This window comes from Ailuropoda melanoleuca, chromosome 13 (genome assembly GCF_002007445.2).
Source record: "Ailuropoda melanoleuca isolate Jingjing chromosome 13, ASM200744v2, whole genome shotgun sequence".
Classification (NCBI taxonomy): domain Eukaryota; kingdom Metazoa; phylum Chordata; class Mammalia; order Carnivora; family Ursidae; genus Ailuropoda; species Ailuropoda melanoleuca.
The window spans coordinates 23191481-23209373 of record NC_048230.1 but is presented as its reverse complement, the minus strand read 5'-3'; the positions used below and the strand labels follow the sequence as shown (position 1 = coordinate 23209373).

Genomic DNA, 17893 nt, shown 5'->3' with positions numbered 1-17893 from the left:
AGAATTTTGCTAACCACACATCAGAACAAGTTAATTGGGTCTGGTCTAGCTGGGAACAGAAAAGTTGTTCCTATAACCCCTGCTGTGAAATAAACCATGGGGAAAAAAATAAAAAATGCTTTTCCTTGACCACTGCAGTTAGTTCTAGCTTATTCATCATGGCGATTTTCTTTTTCCAGCGTTTTTAAGCAGGCACAGTAGATAGGTAGGGAAACAGGAGTAAGCCCGAGGTAACCACACTGCAGCCTTCAGGCCTTCGGGGTGGTCTAATTCTCAGCTAGTCCCCAGCTCTGTGGCTGGCACTGCAGACGGTCTCTGCCCGGCCCTTCGAGCCAATCCTCTACATCTGGGCCATTTGCCTCGCTGGATCTAATCCCAGGGGGAAATGGAAATTGCACTTATCCTCTGGCTCCCGGGGTGGCAGCTAGTACTTAGCTGCTATTCAGGATTATCTAGAGACCCCTGAGACAGATCTAGGGGAGTGGGAGGCAGCAGATCATTTGCAGCACTGTTTTTACATGTTCAGAGAAATCAATCAGTCATGTGCCCGGTAAGTGCCCTCTTTTCATTTCTTTTTTTTTTTTTTTTTTAAGATTTTTTATTTATTTGACAGAGATACAGACAGCCAGCGAGAGAGGGAACACAAGCAGGGGGAGTGGGAGAGGAAGAAGCAGGCTCACAGCAGAGGAGCCTGATGTGGGGCTCGATCCCATAACGCCGGGATCACGCCCTGAGCCGAAGGCAGACGCTTAACCGCTGTGCCACCCAGGCGCCCCCCTCTTTTCATTTCTCTGCTTCCCTACCCTCCCTGGATTACTTCCCCTTACTCCGTACTCCCCAGCTGTGGATCCTGCCGAGAGCACTTGCCTTCTCATTTTGCCTTAATCCAGGGCTCAGGCAAATAGGATGTGGCCAAACCTCACTTCAGCAGAAATGCTGCAAACTGATGTACATTTTAAGCCAAAAGGGTTGAGACTTAAGTAGTACGATCAAGAGTGGCTGGCTGCTTTGGATTAATCCACCAGTGCTGTCTCTCCCCTAGGCATACACATCTCGTTCCCGTAGTCTGCACTCAGCAGCTGTTGTAAAAACATCAGTTTTCCCCAGTGAGGACTGGTCTGTTGGCTGCTTTGCTGAAACGGTAGTTTCAGAGAGACTAAGGAGTTGGTTCTTTTTTAAAAATTAACTTATTTGAGAGAGAGAGAGAAAGAGAAAGAGTAAGAGTGTGTAAGTAGGGGGAGGGGCATAGGGGGAGGGAGAGAAAGAATCCCAAGCGGACTCCCCACTCAGTGTGGAACCCAACTTGGGGCTCGATCCCAGGACCCCGAGATAATCACCTAAGCTGAAATCAAGAGCTGGACGCTCAACGGACTGAGCCACCCAGGCGCCCGAAGGAGTTAGTTTATTCTTGACCTGATTCTAGTTTCTTTGGATTCTGCTCTCAGGATAAGGTCAGAACAGATTAATCCTGGGACGCCTGGGTAGAGCAGTCGTTAAGCGTCTGCCTTCGGCTCAGGGCGTGATCCCGGCGTTCTGGGATCGAGCCCCACATCAGGTTCCTCTGCTGGAAGCCTGCTTCTCTCTCTCCCACTCCCCCTGCTTGTGTTCNGCCTGGGTGGCACAGCAGTTAAGCGTCTGCCTTCGGCTCAGGGCGTGATCCCGGCGTTACGGGATCGAGCCCCACATCAGGCTCCTCTGCTGTGAGCCTGCTTCTTCCTCTCCCACTCCCCCTGCTTGTGTTCCCTCTCTCACTGGCTGGTCTCTATCTCTGTCAAATAAATAAATAAAATCTTAAAAAAAAAAAAAAAAAAAGAAAATTCTAGGCTGGGAAAATATAAAGTATAACAATTAAAGTCCTGTTTTTTAAGGGGCGCCCACACTGGGCTGATTAAAGTAATAGTACAAGCCAAGCTTGCTGCTGGTACAGAGTGATTTCCCTTGTCATACCTCAGATCACCCAGGACACACAAGCAGGTGAAGTCCCACACCCTCCTGCTGACAGCCCAGCCAGAGCTGAGAACAAGGAGGGGCGACGCTGCTTCACTCAAAACAGGTTCATATTTCAGTACATTTGCCTTACCAATGGGGGCTGGAAAGAACAGTCACCATCTCCAAGAGGTTCTAGAAATCAGGGAACAAAGTCTTACAGATGGATTTCCCAAATGCATCACCTCCCTGTGGCCCCTGCCTCCTCCCAGGCTTCCTGGGACCACACTAGAACGCAGCTAATTGAGAACACAATCCAAAGGCTGAAGAATAAATGATTGCTTTGGATTTACATTCTTCTATGAAATACAAATGCTGATTAGGTGAGTCAGTATATGAGAAAAGACCCTGAATCTTCAATGAACACTAATTATGTTTCCCATGTCTGGATTTCTTGGAAGCCACATCCCTCACAGTTCAGCCCATCTTCCACTTCTGCCCTCTGGTCTACTTCTAGCCTAAGCCCGGGGACAGGTACACAACCCACCACAGTTTGTCCAACACCCTGACAGTGTTTTATTTTAAACTCTAATCCCTGCATTGTAATTAAAAAGAAAATTCTGCCAGTTTGCTCCTGACAGTCTCTGCTGCAGAAGAAACAGGTATCCGAAACATACTTTCCATTGAGACTCAGAAGGCAGATATACAATTCAAAAAGGAAGAAGTAGTGGGTTCACGGCTGTATCAGCCACCCACCCACCTGGGCCCAGCCATCAGCCAAGGTTGCCAAGGAGACGGCTGGAAACACCCAAGCAGGACAGGAAAGGACAAAGGTAGATCTTTCTACAGCATGATGGAGGGATGACGGACTTTACAGCTCCCAGACACCACAGCGTCCAGCCACCTCATCACCCATGCTTCAACCCTGGAGTCATTTTTGCCATCAGGATAGCTGAAGCTTATGGGGCCACTCTCTGTGGCTCTTCATAGTCTTCCCAGGGTTTCAGCTGGGGCCCAGGGATCATCACCGTCTGAAAGAGCAGGAAGCTGAGTTACCTACCATCCTAGCCCATGACTTACCCAGAAGAGATTCACCCTCACCTCCTCCATGGAGGATGCCCCTTCCCTGGTGCTGCATCACCCCCTCTCTCCACTAGGTGGAGCCCGACAGGAGTGGCTTAAGATGACATAAGCACTGCCCCAGCTCTCTTAAATTACGCTTACCTTAAGGATGGGCTGCTTAGGGGGTGCCCATGGGGGAATGATCTTGCCATGCATTCTCCAGCTCCCATAGGGATTTACCAGGTGCTTTTCAAACACAACATACTCCAGGACATCCTTGGGCACATCTTCCTGTCCGTACATCAGCCGGCCAAACCGGTCATAGATGGCCAGAGTCTGCAAGGATGAAAGCAAATCTGGCCTGTTAGTACTCAGAGCTGGTTTTCTTGCTTTGTTTTTATTTTCCTTTGTTTTTAATTTGTTTTTTATGCCACACAACCATTTTTTTAATTATTATTTTTTAAAGATTTTATGTATTTATCTGACAGAGAGAGAACACAAGTAGGCAGAGCGACAGGCAGAGGGAGAGGGAGAAGCAGGCTCTCCATTGACCAGGGAGCCCGATGTGGGGCTCGATCCCAGGACCCTGGGATCATGCCCTGAGCTGAAGGCAGCCACTTAACTGAGCCACCCAGGCGCCCCCCACACAACCATTTTAAAACAACCATAACAAAAGCTTTTAATGGGTAGAAAAAATTATTTCAGAATTCTGAATCTAGGCTAAATAAGTGATGGACTACAGACACTTTACTCTTGGAGGGTTTTTGACTAGGGCTGGGGGGATGGGGGAGGATCAGGAAGGGTGGGAGAGAGTATGCTCATACCTGTCTTAGCAGAGCTAACATCTAGCAGTGGGTAGGGCATGCTGACTGAGCAAGGAAGACCACGGTGAACCTTTCCTTAGAGCCCAGTCTTGGGAAGCTGTCCCCAGGACTCCAGAGATAGGTACCCAACCTGAGAGTACAGAAAAGCTAGGAGGAAAGCAGACGGGTGCCTCTACCTGCCGGGTGTGCATGCGGACAGTGACCTGGCCGTATATGTTGCCCTGGCTCAGCATACTCGAACAGCGAACCTGAACCACCTGCGGTGGCTCTAAAGATTCTATGAAGCTCCAGCGGACGGTCTTATAGGTGATGTCCCAGACCATGTCCTGAGGGCAGAGGAGAACGAGGTCAACTGGGGTTTTCCTTTCCTTTAGGAAAGCTGGTGCGTCCTTCCACACCTGTTCTCACCTCCGGCGATAACTATAGCTATCGTGCAACATATCCCACCAAATGCTTTCTTGTGCCTGTTGTTTCTCTCCTTCCCAAGTTTTGATCAAGCTATTGCTTAAGCCGACCTCAAAATGACCCTTCTCATCCAAATCAACAACTCAAGACCCACCTACCTTAAGGAACCTTCCCCAAATCAGTGAAAACCAGACTCCAAAATGCCAGCTTATCTAATATACCATTACCCCCCTACACTTTTTTTTTAATTTTTTTCTTTTTTTAAGATTTTATTTTTAAGTAATCTCTACACCCAACACGGGGCTCGAACTTACAACCCTGAGATCAAGAGTTGCACGCTTTATCAACGGAACCGGCTGGGCGCCCCTCCCTTACACTTTTATAACCTGCTAGTTATTGCACATATATCTGTTGACTGCATATATGTTGTTTTATCCCCCCTCGCGTGCTAGCACTGAAGAATGGGATTTTACACGGATAGAAAGGCTAGCTTGCAAGGACCAGGGTCCATATGTGGACCACAGGGAGATGACGCTGAACTGATAGAAACTGAAGTTCTTCTTGAACCACAAAGTCCCCATATTGGGGCATGTCCCCAAGTACCTAGCAACCTGGTTAACACACTATGTAAGCCTCGTGAATGCTTGCTAAATCCTTTATTATACTGTAGGCGCACATAGGGCTACCTAATATGGCCCATGCCCTGACCTCAGCCCCCATAGCCTGAGGTTTCAGTACTGCTCGATGCGGGACTTCCTCCTTCCTCATCCGCATGGCCCTTACCAAAGTCCATGTCAAGTCAGTACCATTCAGTCAAAAAGAATGGGACCTCAGCTTTTGCCTTAAACTTCCTGTACTTGTGAAACCAATCCTTCTTAAGAAACCAGAGGCGATGTCTAGAATCTGCCCATTCAGGCATCCCACCGTTCTAAGGAGGTTGAGGACCTACCGGAAAACAGTTTTCAGTTACCAAGGTATGAAGCCGGTTGTGGTCTGAGCTAAAAAAGAAAAAGATATAGATCACTGGCTCCTGATTTATGATACCCCTTCCAAAAGTTGAAAATGACCCTCAAAATGGACAATTCTTTTTACAAGCATTTTTCTGCACACTTACAGTAAGCCAGGATTAATATGCTAAGCCCTGAGCACACAAAGATGAACATGGCTAAGGGACCCTGAGCTCTAACTGCAGAGTGAAGTTATGTTTGAATCTCAGAAGCAGCAACAAATTCCCCGGAAATTACCATACATTCTTAAGAAGGGCAAGAGACCCCCAACAAAGCTATCACAAAAAATCAAAAGCTCATCTCATCTCCTCTTACCACAGACACATCATCAATACCAACTGGATTGGCCTTGAACCTTATACTTTTTTTTTTTTTTTTTAATAATTTCTACCACCAACATGGGGCTCAAACTCACAACCCTGAGATCAAGAGTCACATACTCCACTGGCTGAGCCAGCCAGGTGCCCCACATCTTACACTCTTATCTGTGAGCTTAGCCAAAGATAAGCAGCTGTCTTTTCTGGTTCTTTCCTTCCAGCCCACCCCACATCCCCCAGTCTTTACTGCTACCAGAATGACCCAGTCACACTGATTCTATGCAGTAATAGTAAGAAATCTGACCACAAACCCCAGCTCCTGGACATACAGGATTTTAGAAGGTTCCTAGCTAAGGGGTTTCAAATAAACCTAAGATTAGGCATGAATTAGTGAGTACCTTTCAGATACACATTCAGGACTTTTTCCCCACAGTTTAATACCTCCTGGGAAGTTTAAATCTTTGTTCCTTCAAACAGTCCTGTCCCTAATCCCAGAGTGGGTAAGGGATTAGTTCTGTCCACGTGCTTCCCTTGCACTTCTACTCCTAACAGAAAAGGTCATTTCCCCCATTGCAGCTCTAGACTAGACTAGACTGGACTAACCTGAGTGGTGATGACAGCCACCATGACCACCGGGCCTGGCACCTCCCAATGAACTCTTCCTCCTCACTATCCTGGCCTAGATATGTTCAGTAGAAATAAATTTCCTTGTCTAGGAGTTCATTTACCATTTACAATAGAACTTACAATGAAAAATAAAAGGAAGACATCTGTTTCTGGCAACATAATGGACTGATCTCATGAGAAACTACTCCCACTATAAACATCTAGAAACGTTGGACGGAATATAATACACACAAACACACATACATTTTAAAATGCTCTAGTCCCCAAGAAAGGTAAATTTCCTAGTTGCTAAAAGGAAAGAGAACTAAAACCAGAATGGAAAGAATACAACCTGACATCATGACAGCATATGGGGTGATTAAAGGGATCTAGAAATAGGATCTGATGGTTAGGAACAGACTCTTCCTAAATCCTTGAACCCTCAAAGAGCAGGGAGTTGGAACTGAGATCCCTGCACAAAGCTCTGACCCTCAAGGGTCCTATACCTGCAACAAAGGAAGATTACAAAAATAGTAGAGAGATAAAGCTTCTCTTTAGGGCTGAGTGGCGGGGGACTAAAAAAATTAAAGTCCTAAGCCCACGTTACGCACAGATGTGGACACGGAATTTATGATACCTATATGATGTAAGAATTCCTAAGATAAGAAATTAACATTAAAAACTGAACCTGGGGCCGACTGGCTGGCTCAAGCACACACCTAGCCCTATCTAGGTCACTCTAGAACTCTTAACCAAAGGGAAAAAAATCTGTGCCTAGAATAATAGCCACTGAAAACAAAATAGGTATAAGATAGAATTCACTTACTTGTTTAGACAAAGGTGAGCTTCAATAAAAATATCCTTAGCTTTTTCAGGGAAGTCCTTTATTTTAAAATTTGGATCATGTTCTCTTATCTTCCGGATTCTGTAAAATTAAGTATGAGAATCATTTCTTTTTTTTCCATTGTTTAAGCAAGCTCTATGTGGGGCTTGAACTCACAACCCCGAGATCAAGAGTTGCATGCTCTACCAACTAAGCCAGCCAGGCACCCCAAGAATCATTTCTAAAGACTTCATATAATATCCATAATTCACAGCTATGTTAACTGTCATTAACGTCTGTCCACTTATTCAATAATCGTTTTCTGAATGTGCCAAGTCCTATAAATTCGACCTTCTAACTCATACTTAAATCATTCTAAAGAAAGACCAAGGATTCTCGTTGTGAAATTTCATAATTCTGGCATCAAAGAAAACATCCTATAACCACTAAGAAAGAAAACACAAGTTTTACACAAAGGCTCAAGAATCAGAATGACATCAGGCTTCTAACTAGCAACATAGAAGTTACAAAGACAATGGAGCAGCGCTATTAACTGAGGAAATTATTTTTGGCTCAGAATTGTACACCTGGGCAAACTATAAATGAAGTGGGAGAGTAAAAGAGTGCTTCTCAGACTTGGATGATCTCATGTATCTACTATGCGCCCTTTCGCAGGAAGCTGCCAAGGAATGTTCTCCACCAAAATAACAGAATAAACCATGAAAGACAGACACAAAATCCAGGAAATAGGGAATACAACACCAGAGGGACAGAAGGAGTTATCAGGAGGATGAGAGAAATAGATCCCAAGATGTACAGTGGACCTGAAGAGCAATCAGTCCAGATAGAAACAGGTAAGAAAGGTCCAGGAGGGATTTCTTCTTGAAGATGAAATTAATAAAATATTTAATGTTTTCAATGCGCTGAGAAGAAATTTATACAACTAGAGGCTCTGTAAGCAAATGAGAAAAACAAAAACACACTTAACTCCCCCCCAAAATAATAATATGCAGGAAAAGTCATGATCATGTACTGCAGACTCAGCTGTCAGCAGTATCTTCATAGTTACAATAATGTAAACAGGGAATTCTGATCTCTTCAAAGTGTTAAATATATTGCAGGATGAGAAATACTGTGACCAACTGAAATTTATCCCAGGAATGCAAGGTTGGCTTAACATTCAAAAATCCATTAATGTAACACAATGTATCAATAGAATAAAGGACAAATATCACATGATCATCTCAATAGACGCAGAAAAAGCATTTGACAAAATCTGACACTCCCTTCGCACTCTTTCCACCTTAGAGCCTTGCTTGTGCTGTTGTCTTCCTAGAATGTTATTCCTCACTACACCCCTCTACCTAGCCAACTGTAAGCAATCCTTTAGGTCCCAGCTTTAAATGTCATTTCCTCAGGGAAGCTTCCCCTGAACTCCCAGATCAAGTTATCTTTCCCTGTCATGTGATCCCACAGCACTCATACTTCACCATACCTGTAATTATTTAATTGTGTGCAATCAGTATTTAATGGCTGTTTTCCTCCCCTAAATGATAACTCCATGATAAAACCACATGTGCTGTGTTCATCATCATGGACCCTACCACCAAAGAGGTCACAGTCCCAGAGAGGAATACATGAGAGGAAATCATCGCAGTACAATTATTGGAAATAGTAAGTGCAGTTAGAATTACAGTAAAAGCAGCTCGAAGAAGACGGATTAAAAGGGAAGGCTTAAAAGCAGACGTGATGCTCAACTGGTTCTTGAAAAATGCGCTGGAGTTATCAAGTAAAGGAGGAGGAAAAAGACATCTTCAAGGCAAGGGGAAGAATGCACAAAGACACAGAGTCATAACACAATACTGTCAAGAAACTGGCAATTAGTTTGGAAATGCTGAAGTTTAGGATGAGAAAAGTGGAATAAGAAGATGACCGTGGAAAAGAAGACAAAAGCCAGATTTACAAAAAGCTGTGAATACCACTGAAGTCTGGATTTTATTCTTCAGGTAACAGGGAACCACAGAAGAGGCTTAATGGAAAGGTGATATAATATCTGTATTTAGAGAAATAAATTATGGCTACATGAAGAGTTAATAAAGACTAAATACGCTTCTACACAGAAATCTATAAACTATCCCAAAGAACCGTTGAATAGTAAATACTAAACATTCCCATCCTTTCAACTAAAAAAGAGACTACGAAGGTTTTGGCTTCTGCTCCTTAGTTAAGACCTAGTTAGCTCCATAAAACATGTCTGTCTTTTTGACCCTTTTTGGTTTTTTACTCTCTGTAGTTAAACTTTAAGGTACTTCCCATATAAATATGCTTTTATTATTATTTTAAATTTTAAAATATGTGATCAAAAAAGTGTTCTACAAACTTCTAAGTCACCTCCCTGATATGACAAAAATACCAATGAAGGCTGAGAGGCTAAGAATCAAAAAGCCCATATTCTTCTACATTAACTAAATTCTACTACAGAGAAAAATACATTGTCAAGTTGTCAAAGGTGTTATGTCCAACCCAATTCACCTAAGATGGCCTGCCTGGAATAAAGCAGCAACAAGATATTTGTGTTCTAATACTGATTTCCAGTTTTCTCAGATACCTACGACAATTGTGATGCCACCTTCTTCTTCAATCGCTCACTTCTCTGTGCCAGTCCTTCCTTCCCAAGAGATGACAAGCGAGCATCACCTTCTGGAGGAACATAGGCGTCAAAGATACCAGCTGTAATGAAAGAAGAAAAGAAGGGGTTCCTGGGTGGCTCAGTCATTAAGGGTCCGCCTTTGGCTCAGGTCATGATCCCAGTGTCCTGGGATCGAGGAAGAAGAAAAGAAGGCATTGAAAAATTGAGGAAAAAGTTATCTTGAGGTCATATAAAATTGAGAGGTACATGGCTATAAAGTAGACTTCCACATAGAGGGAACTATGTTACATTAGAAAAAACAGAATAAGATAATTTAAGTCTTCTCTCAGACCCTCAATTTCTTCTTATACAAAATGGAGAAATTTCACCCTTGCCTTCTGAGAACAGGTGTGTAAACAAGATCAAAGATGACCTCAAGAGAGGCGCCTAGGTGGCTCAGTTGGTTAAGCATATGAGCCTTAATTTTGGCTTAGGTCATGATCTCAGGGTTGTGGGATCCAGCCATAAATCGGGCTCTGAGCTCCGTGGGGAGTCTGCTTGAGATTCTTTCCCTAAGACCCTCCTCCCGCTCATGTTCACATGCATGCTCTCTCTCTAAAATAAATAAATAAATATTTTAACAACATAGTATACATAAAGTAAATCATTTTTGGGGCTGAGCTGATTTTGTAGTTAGTTAAATACAGTCAATCATAGTTCAAATCATTCCATTTTCCAGAATATCTTTGACAGGAGGAGATTCGGTCAGGGTCTCAGAAATACCACGCCTCACCTGTACAGGCCAGATGTAAGGGACGCTCCAAACGTTCTGGAGGAATGACCAATCCTGCTTTCCGGGCAAATTCCATAAACTCCTTTTCTGAATTGAATTTGGGTTTATAAGCAAGAGGTGTGGAACATTTCTTAGTTCTCACTGGAACTACAACTGTGGACTGAGTCACCAGGACTGGCTGTAAGAAAAGAAAAGGTTAGGATAAAGGTGACCTGGAAAGAAATCTATCTTGAACAAACTCTAAGCAAAGACAGAAAGGGCACATCCAAAGAATGACTTAGGAACAATTATAAAGCCACATATCAGGGGGGAAACACTCATGGGTGTCTTAACTAGAAGCCCCTAAGCAACCTTTACTAACAACACTCAACATTTACTAAAGGCTTTCCTCCGGTACGTTCCATAGTACACGACTATGCCAAGTCCCAGGGATGCAGAGTTGATTAAAGCAAGGCTTCTGCTTTCAAAGAACCTTCAGTCCATGGGGAACTGAAACATCCACCCAACATTGAAAAGAGAGGAATGCTATTATTAAAGCATAAGAAAAGTCCTCTTCTTGGCATCTCCCTTATATTTACTCGGATTACATCCTGCTCATTCTATTGGGAGCCTAACTGTAAACTTTATTCTGTCATTCTAGCACCCAAAAGGTCAATAACGTCTTTAAAGGCCAGACCTCTCTTCTCTCTGACCGTGAGTTTTGCTCAGTCAGGTACACTGACAATATGAGACTCCTTCCTTTCTAACTGTTCAATTTAGAGCATGCATAAGAACCATGGGGAAGCAAGCCCAGCTTCTAAACCATGACTTCTTTCCCCTTTAATACCTCCCCGCCAGACAGACCCAGAGCAAACTGTAGAAACTTCATCTCCGAGAACTTGCTTGTCCTCGAGGCCTTTACGGGCTCTCCGCACGCCGCCACTTAGCTTAGTAGCTGGGTCCCATGGACCACAAACTCTTCCGTAACTGGGTGTGACTTGTATCGTCCAAGCTCACCAAGGACAACTGCAAAGCAGTTATTTTCCTCTACTCTGTGGTCCTCCTCCAGCCTCTAGAATCCTACCCACCCGGTCCCTACCCACCTGACGAGACCACCATCCTAAAGCTTTGGATAAACAAAACCACCCCCGCGGCATGGTGGCTGCCATTTTGTTCCCGCAAAGGCCGCTGGGATGGGGACTAAGAGTTAAGGGCCGAGGGCACAAGAGAGGGCGCATAGGGGTGGAGCTTCCCCGGGTGTGGAATTTTCCAGGGCGCGCGCCCTCCGCCAAAGTGTGAGCGGCGCGAACGCGCTCGTGCGCGTTGTGGGGTGAATGGGTGGGTAGAGAACGGGCTGCGCGCGTGCGCACTAAGAGGCGTTGGGGGGTGGGGTGGAGCGCCCGGCTGTCACGCGCCGGAGAGCGCTGGAGCGCGAGCTGCGCCTGCGCTCCAGGCCTTCTGGCTGCTAGGGGTTGCTGCATTCTTGTAAGATTGGGATGTTGCTGCACCTTGCTTGCATTCCCTAAAGAATGAAAAGGTATTGCCCTTCGGAGACAAGTGTTTTTCTTCAGTGCCTACTTTGGTCACAGAGAGAACGAAAATGACTAGTTTCTGGATCTGTATCTGACCTCAAATGCTGTGTAACCTTAAACAGCGCTACTTTTCCCAATCTGAACCGTGGGAAGAAAATTCTTACTGTCAAATTAAAGAGATTAATGCCTACTATGTTTATTGAACAAACATAATACTGTGTTTTTGAAGAAAAAGACATATGGACTGACAAAAACATTTCTTGTTTTGCTTTTGGGAAAGAAGCACAGGTTTAATCATAACAAATGATAGCTTATACTTAGAAATGTTTACCAGGTGCCAAGCAATTTTCTAAGCTTTTTGCGTATATTAACTCAATCGGTCCTCACCACAAACAAGAGTAATACCCTTAGGTATGAGGTTGGGTCACAGAGAAATTACGCATGTAATTTATTTAAGGTCACACGGCTAATAACTGTCAGAACTGGGATTCAAATCCAGGCAGACTGAATCCAGAAACCATGCTCTAATTACTATGCTGTACTGCTTCACGTTCAGTTGTTAAAGGATTTATGATGTTGGGATCATCCTGGAAAATCCAATGCTGTAATCATTCCTGAATGCCAAACACTTTCCAAACTTAGCTGTAGGTTCTTATCTTATTCTGCCAATTCGTGTTTATTGAGCACTTACCTACGGTATTTTGCAATGAGTCAAGAGCTTGTGGTATGCACATACAAGAGCTTACAGGCTGGAATAAAACTGTCACGAAAGTCCAGATAAAATGCTATGGACTATCAAAGGAGAGCGATTACTTTTGGGTTTCAGGATTGCCTTAAATCTCAGCTTCTCAATTATACTGTAAATTATTCAAGGGTGAGATTGTCCCTTCCAGCCACAGCCCTGAACTTATAGCATGACACGTTAATAGTGACATGCAATTAGGTGCTTTATGTATGTGTTAAAGAATGTATATTATTACGCATTTAACTGAGAGCGAGCTCTTTATTTCTTAACAGACTCTATGCCCAGAAAATAAAATGCGATTTTTTTTTTTTTTTACTGGTCTACCTACCAAAGTGAGGAAACTCCATTCCATGATGAGTGGTTATTAATACAGAATACTGAGATGGTCTATCCGAGATTATCTCCTACATCATTGAGTTTTATATTGGCTTTATATGGTAGCCAGTACATCCCAGATCACCTCTGTCTGCCCTTTGATCAGTTTCTTTTCTTTTTTTTTTTTTTTAAGATTTTACTTTTCTTTCTGTTTTTCCTTTTCTCTCTCTCTCTCTCTCTTTTTAAGGTTTTATTTTTAAGTAATGTCTACACCTGGGGCACCTGGGTGGCTCAGTCGATTAAGTGTCTGCCTTTAGCTCAGGTCATGATCCCAGGGTCTGGGGATGGAGCCCCAGTTGTTGGGCTCTCTGCTCAGTGGGGAGCTTGCTTCTCCCCCTCCCTCTGCCTGCAGCTCCCCTGGCTTGTGCACTCTCTTTCAAATAAATAAATACATAGATATCTTTTTTTGGTAAGATTTTATTTATTTATTTGACAGAGAGATAGAGACAGCCAGCTAGAGAGGGAACACAAGCAGGGGGAGTGGGAGAGGAAGAAGCAGACTCATAGCGGAGGAGCCCGATGTGGGGCTCGATCCCATAACGCTGGGATCACGCCCTGAGCCGAAGGCAGACGCTTCCGCTATGCCACCCAGGCACCCCTAAATACATAGATATCTTAAAAAAAAAAAAAAAGTAATGTCTACACCCAACATGGGACTTGAACTTACAAACCCTAGATCAAGAGTCACATGCTCTACTAACTGAGCCAGCCAGGCACCCCTGTGATCAGTTTTTCAGGGAATGCAAACTTATTCTATATCACCCTGGATGAAATAATAAGGGGAACTGATAGCAATTAATTCATTCTGAGATGAATCATAAGTGGGACTTTTTATTTTTTATTTTTATTTTTTTTTTTTTTTAAAGATTTTATTTATTTATTTGACAGAGATAGAGACAGCCAGCGAGAGTGGGAACACAAGCAGGGGGAGTGGGAGAGGAAGAAGCAGGCTCATAGCAGAGGAGCCTGACGTGGGGCTCGATCCCATAACGCTGGGATCACGCCCTGAGCCGAAGGCAGACGCTTAACCGCTGTGCCACCCAGGCGCCCCTAAGTGGGACTTTTTAAATAGCTGCTCATTTGGAAAATTCATATTATCTTCCTACCTCATTAACTCCCTGGAAAATTGGGACTGTCTGTCAGAGAAATAACACCAAACACCGAAAGGATATTTTTGAATCCTACAACCCTAGTAGTTCACATTTCTAAAAAGGCAAAATAAGAGCAACTAGAGGAAGGAGTAAGGTGGTCGGGAGCTCAGCCTTGCAAAAAACAGTCTTACACTTGGTAGACACTCAAACATCTATTTATTTTTAAGATTTTATTTTGTTTATTTATTTGACAGAGAGAGACATAGCAAGAGAGGGAACACAAGCAGGGGGAGTGGGAGGAGGGAGAAGCAGGCTCCCCGCTGAGCAGGGAGCCCAACGAGGGGCTTGATCTCAGGACCCCGGGATCATGACCTGAGCCAACCTGAGCCGAAGGCAGATGCTTAGTGACTGAGCCACCCAGGAGCCCCTCAAATATGTATTTATTCAATAAATGGATGAGTAGAATCCCAGATGGGATATGATAAGGCAGAGAGCAAAGTTGATTTCCTGTTTCTCCAAATACAGGGGGTTCCTGGAATCCCTTGTTTTCCTATTGAAATTTTTCAATGGAGCCAAAGAGGATGGGATCTCCCTTGAGCAGTGGGACATGTACTTGCATTTTTTTTCTCCTCCCAGTGGCAGATGACATCAGAGATTGGAACTTCTGAAACTGTGCCTGGTGACCTACATTCTAGGAGAAGCACAGTTGAATTGAACGAAGAAAATCCTTCTGGAGAACTGGAAGATTCTGATTATAATATTTATTGATTACAGTAAACAATGTGATACTTGGATTGGAGCAAGTAATAAGCTTGCCATGTGTTTTTATTGTACTTCCCTCTCTTGAGTGAAAGCATGTAAAGCAAAACAAGTGAGTTGTTCAAGATAAAGTGACAGAGGAAACCAAGATTTCTGACTTACCAAGAAATGTTCCCAACTAATCTTTAGCTAACAATGTTAGCAAAGCTTCCCTGTCATTCCAAGAGTTAACAGTCTACAGCTTTCACATAGTACTTAAGAACACTATAGTGCCTAAATTTAATCTTAGCTCCACCCCTTTTTCTTACCTATAGAAAGGGAATAATTAAATACCTAAATCACAGGGTTGCCTGGGTGGCTCAGTCCTTAAGCATCTGCCTTCGGCTCAGAGGGGAGCCTGCTTCTCCCTCTGCCCCTCCCCACCATACCCCGCACCCCCTCCCGCCCATACCCTACCTATCTGTCAAATAAATAAATAAATAAAACCTTTAAAAAATAAAAATAAAATAAGTAAATACTTAAATCATAGAATTGTTAATAACTCATTAAATGAGCTAACGCATGTTCGCACTCTGGTTAGTTATGGCCACTGCTCCCAAGCTGCGTGTTGGTCCTGGAAGGTATACACAGAGCCTAGCAGAGTCCTGGTAAGTGTAATTGCCCTTTGTTCCGGACACAGGCAACATCCCTGCCCCCAGAGCCCATCCCAGGGCAGTGTCCCTAAAGCAAGGATATGAAACGATATGTCCCTTAACTTGGATATGAACTGGAAATCCTCAGGGGAAGCCCTGTGTGTTAGCTCTTTTCCCCTCGGTGGCAGTTTTCACCTCTGTTGAAGCTAAGACCACCAAAATGCAAGTAATTCCCAAGCCCACAAGTGACCTTTTCTTTCTGTGCTGCCCACCTTCTGCTAGCTGTTCTTTCTCATCCATCCTTCCACTCATCCCTGCTGCTGAGGACAAAAGCCGTTTCCTTTACCTTTTTCTACCTGCCTCAGACTCTTTACTTCTAAAGGTATGTTTAGGAAGAAATATTGCTCATTGGGCTCCTCCAGGAAAGAAGCCCATGTATCCTGCTGTTCAAGCTCCATCTAGAAGTAATACCTTGCCTCTTGCTCCCCTTTCACCCCAGCTGGCTAAATCAAGCAATAATCCTAAAAGGGAATTTCAGGCTATTTGTGACTTGCCCCTCTACCCGCNCCCCCCCCCCCCCCCCCCGCCACGTTCAGGGAGGAGAGGGTAAAGCCCCTGGATCAGAGTAATCTGTTTCTAACCCACCTTCCATGCTCAGGGATTACCTCTGCAGGAGGAGGGAGCCAGAAATATATCGAACACCTTAGCATCGGGAACCCGGGGAAGACAGCCCAGGAGGGCTGCCTGGAGGGCCATAAGCATAGGGTTCCGGAGCTTGGGAGCCTATTCCCCTGTGCCGGGGCACCCTGGGGAAGGGTCCACAAACTTAAAAAGCAGTGCCTAGAGTAATGTTTGGCAATAATTGGCACTCTATACACGTGATGAACAAAAGAAGGCAAAGTGTACAGATTGCGGGCGGGAAATAAATTGTGGGCAAAAGCAATTCCCTGATTATACATACAATTTCATATCCTTGTATGCACACTGACTTATGGCTAAAATCAATCAACCCACAAATAGGGGAGCATGATGAAGTGGAAAGAACGCAGGGTTGGGAGGCAGGAGACAAGGATATAGCCCCACCATTGCTGACATCGACTTCCACTGTGGCCTCAGGCAAGTCACTTTGTGTCTCTGGTCACTAATTTTGCCCATTAAAAGAAAGTCACTTTCTAGAGCCATTAAAGCCAAAGTCCTGTGTGATGTGTAACTGAGCTCCTATTAATAATGTAAAGACCTGCGTTCATTTATATACCAGCGAGGACTCCCTTTAGAGCCCCCTGTGAACCAAGAGCTCAGTACCCCTCCCCTCCAGCCTGGATTCTTTCCTCTGCCCCCCACAGACCCTGACATAGAAGCATGTATCTTCCCTCTGACCATTCTTCTGGGACACTCTCCAGGGACTGAATGAGGGCTTCCCTCCCAGCAGTTTGGGGTTGAAGCCAGGGAAGCTGTGTGAATGCAGAAAACTTCCACTAGGGGGTACCAAGGCTGCACTGGGATCTCAGGCTGCGGGGAGGCCTAGCAATCCTAACTATTACAGGATTTTCAAATACCTACGTTCAGAGATTTAGAGATCTCTGCTCATTGTTCCTTACCTGTTCTGCTCCTGCCTGCTCCTTGGAAGGCTTAAGAAGCCTCTACTCCTTTGACATCATTTTGATTTGATTCGACTTCAAATCAAAGGCAGCTTGGGGTAGCGGAATCCATGAGGGCTCTGGCAACTGATAGAGACCTGGACCCACTACTTCCAAACTCAGTGTACCCATCTGTGAAATGGGGATCATAGAACTGACCTCGTCGGGCTGCTGTGAGCCCTGAGTGAACTCATATAGGGAAACATGACTGGTAGACAGTAGGTGACTAACACTGCTCTTGCCCTGGAGGAGAGTTCTAAGAATTGCCACAAACTGGAAATGGCGCTGAGGAAAAGAGATGGATTTGTCAGAGCTGAGTACCTCCAACCGAGAAATGTCACCATTTGCCATTTTGCTTGGAGGCTTGCAGGTTTCCAGGCAGGTGCTGCTGGGTCTTCCTCAGGCTTAGCCCTCAGTCCCGTTCTAACTACACCCCCCTCCCCAAGACTCCCGTGTCAGCCCACGGTTCCCTTCTGCCCTCTTCTTATCCTGCTTTCCCTGGAGGCGAGTTCAGTTTCTGCTTCCCACTCACCTCCGAGACAAAAGTCTCTTGTATTTTGCCCTGTGTTTTCTGGAGCATCACTTCTCCACCTGGTTCAGTTCTTCCCTTTTCCTCTCTGTTCTTTCATAGTCACTTCTAGGGTGGGACGTGCCATCTGGTTCTGGGCCAGAGCAGAAGTCTGGGAAAGGGGGAGGGAAGGCCTGTCAGGGCTTGCGTGTCAGCAGACACGTTACAGCTGCAGGGCAAACG

At 44.6% G+C, this 17893-nt stretch overlaps 1 protein-coding gene across 2 annotated transcripts; it reads right to left on the bottom strand.

Moving 5' to 3' along the window:
• Nucleotides 1-2477: 2477 nt before the first annotated feature.
• On the bottom strand, nt 2478-17815 carry MRPL45 (mitochondrial ribosomal protein L45). 2 transcript variants are annotated; one of them, XM_034641012.1, is made up of 8 exons: nt 17675-17815; nt 10393-10570; nt 9583-9700; nt 6974-7072; nt 5167-5215; nt 3989-4138; nt 3151-3324; nt 2478-2957 (listed from the first exon to the last, which is right to left on the bottom strand). In XM_034641012.1, the coding sequence occupies exons 1-8, from the start codon at nt 17720-17722 to the stop codon at nt 2886-2888; spliced, it is 888 nt and encodes a 295-aa protein (XP_034496903.1). In that variant the 5' UTR covers nt 17723-17815; the 3' UTR covers nt 2478-2885. The 2 variants fall into 2 exon arrangements, with proteins under 2 accessions (XP_034496903.1, XP_002916855.1); XM_002916809.4 differs by lacking the exon at nt 17675-17815 and adding an exon at nt 11475-11631.
• Between the last annotated feature and the right edge of the window lie 78 nt (nt 17816-17893).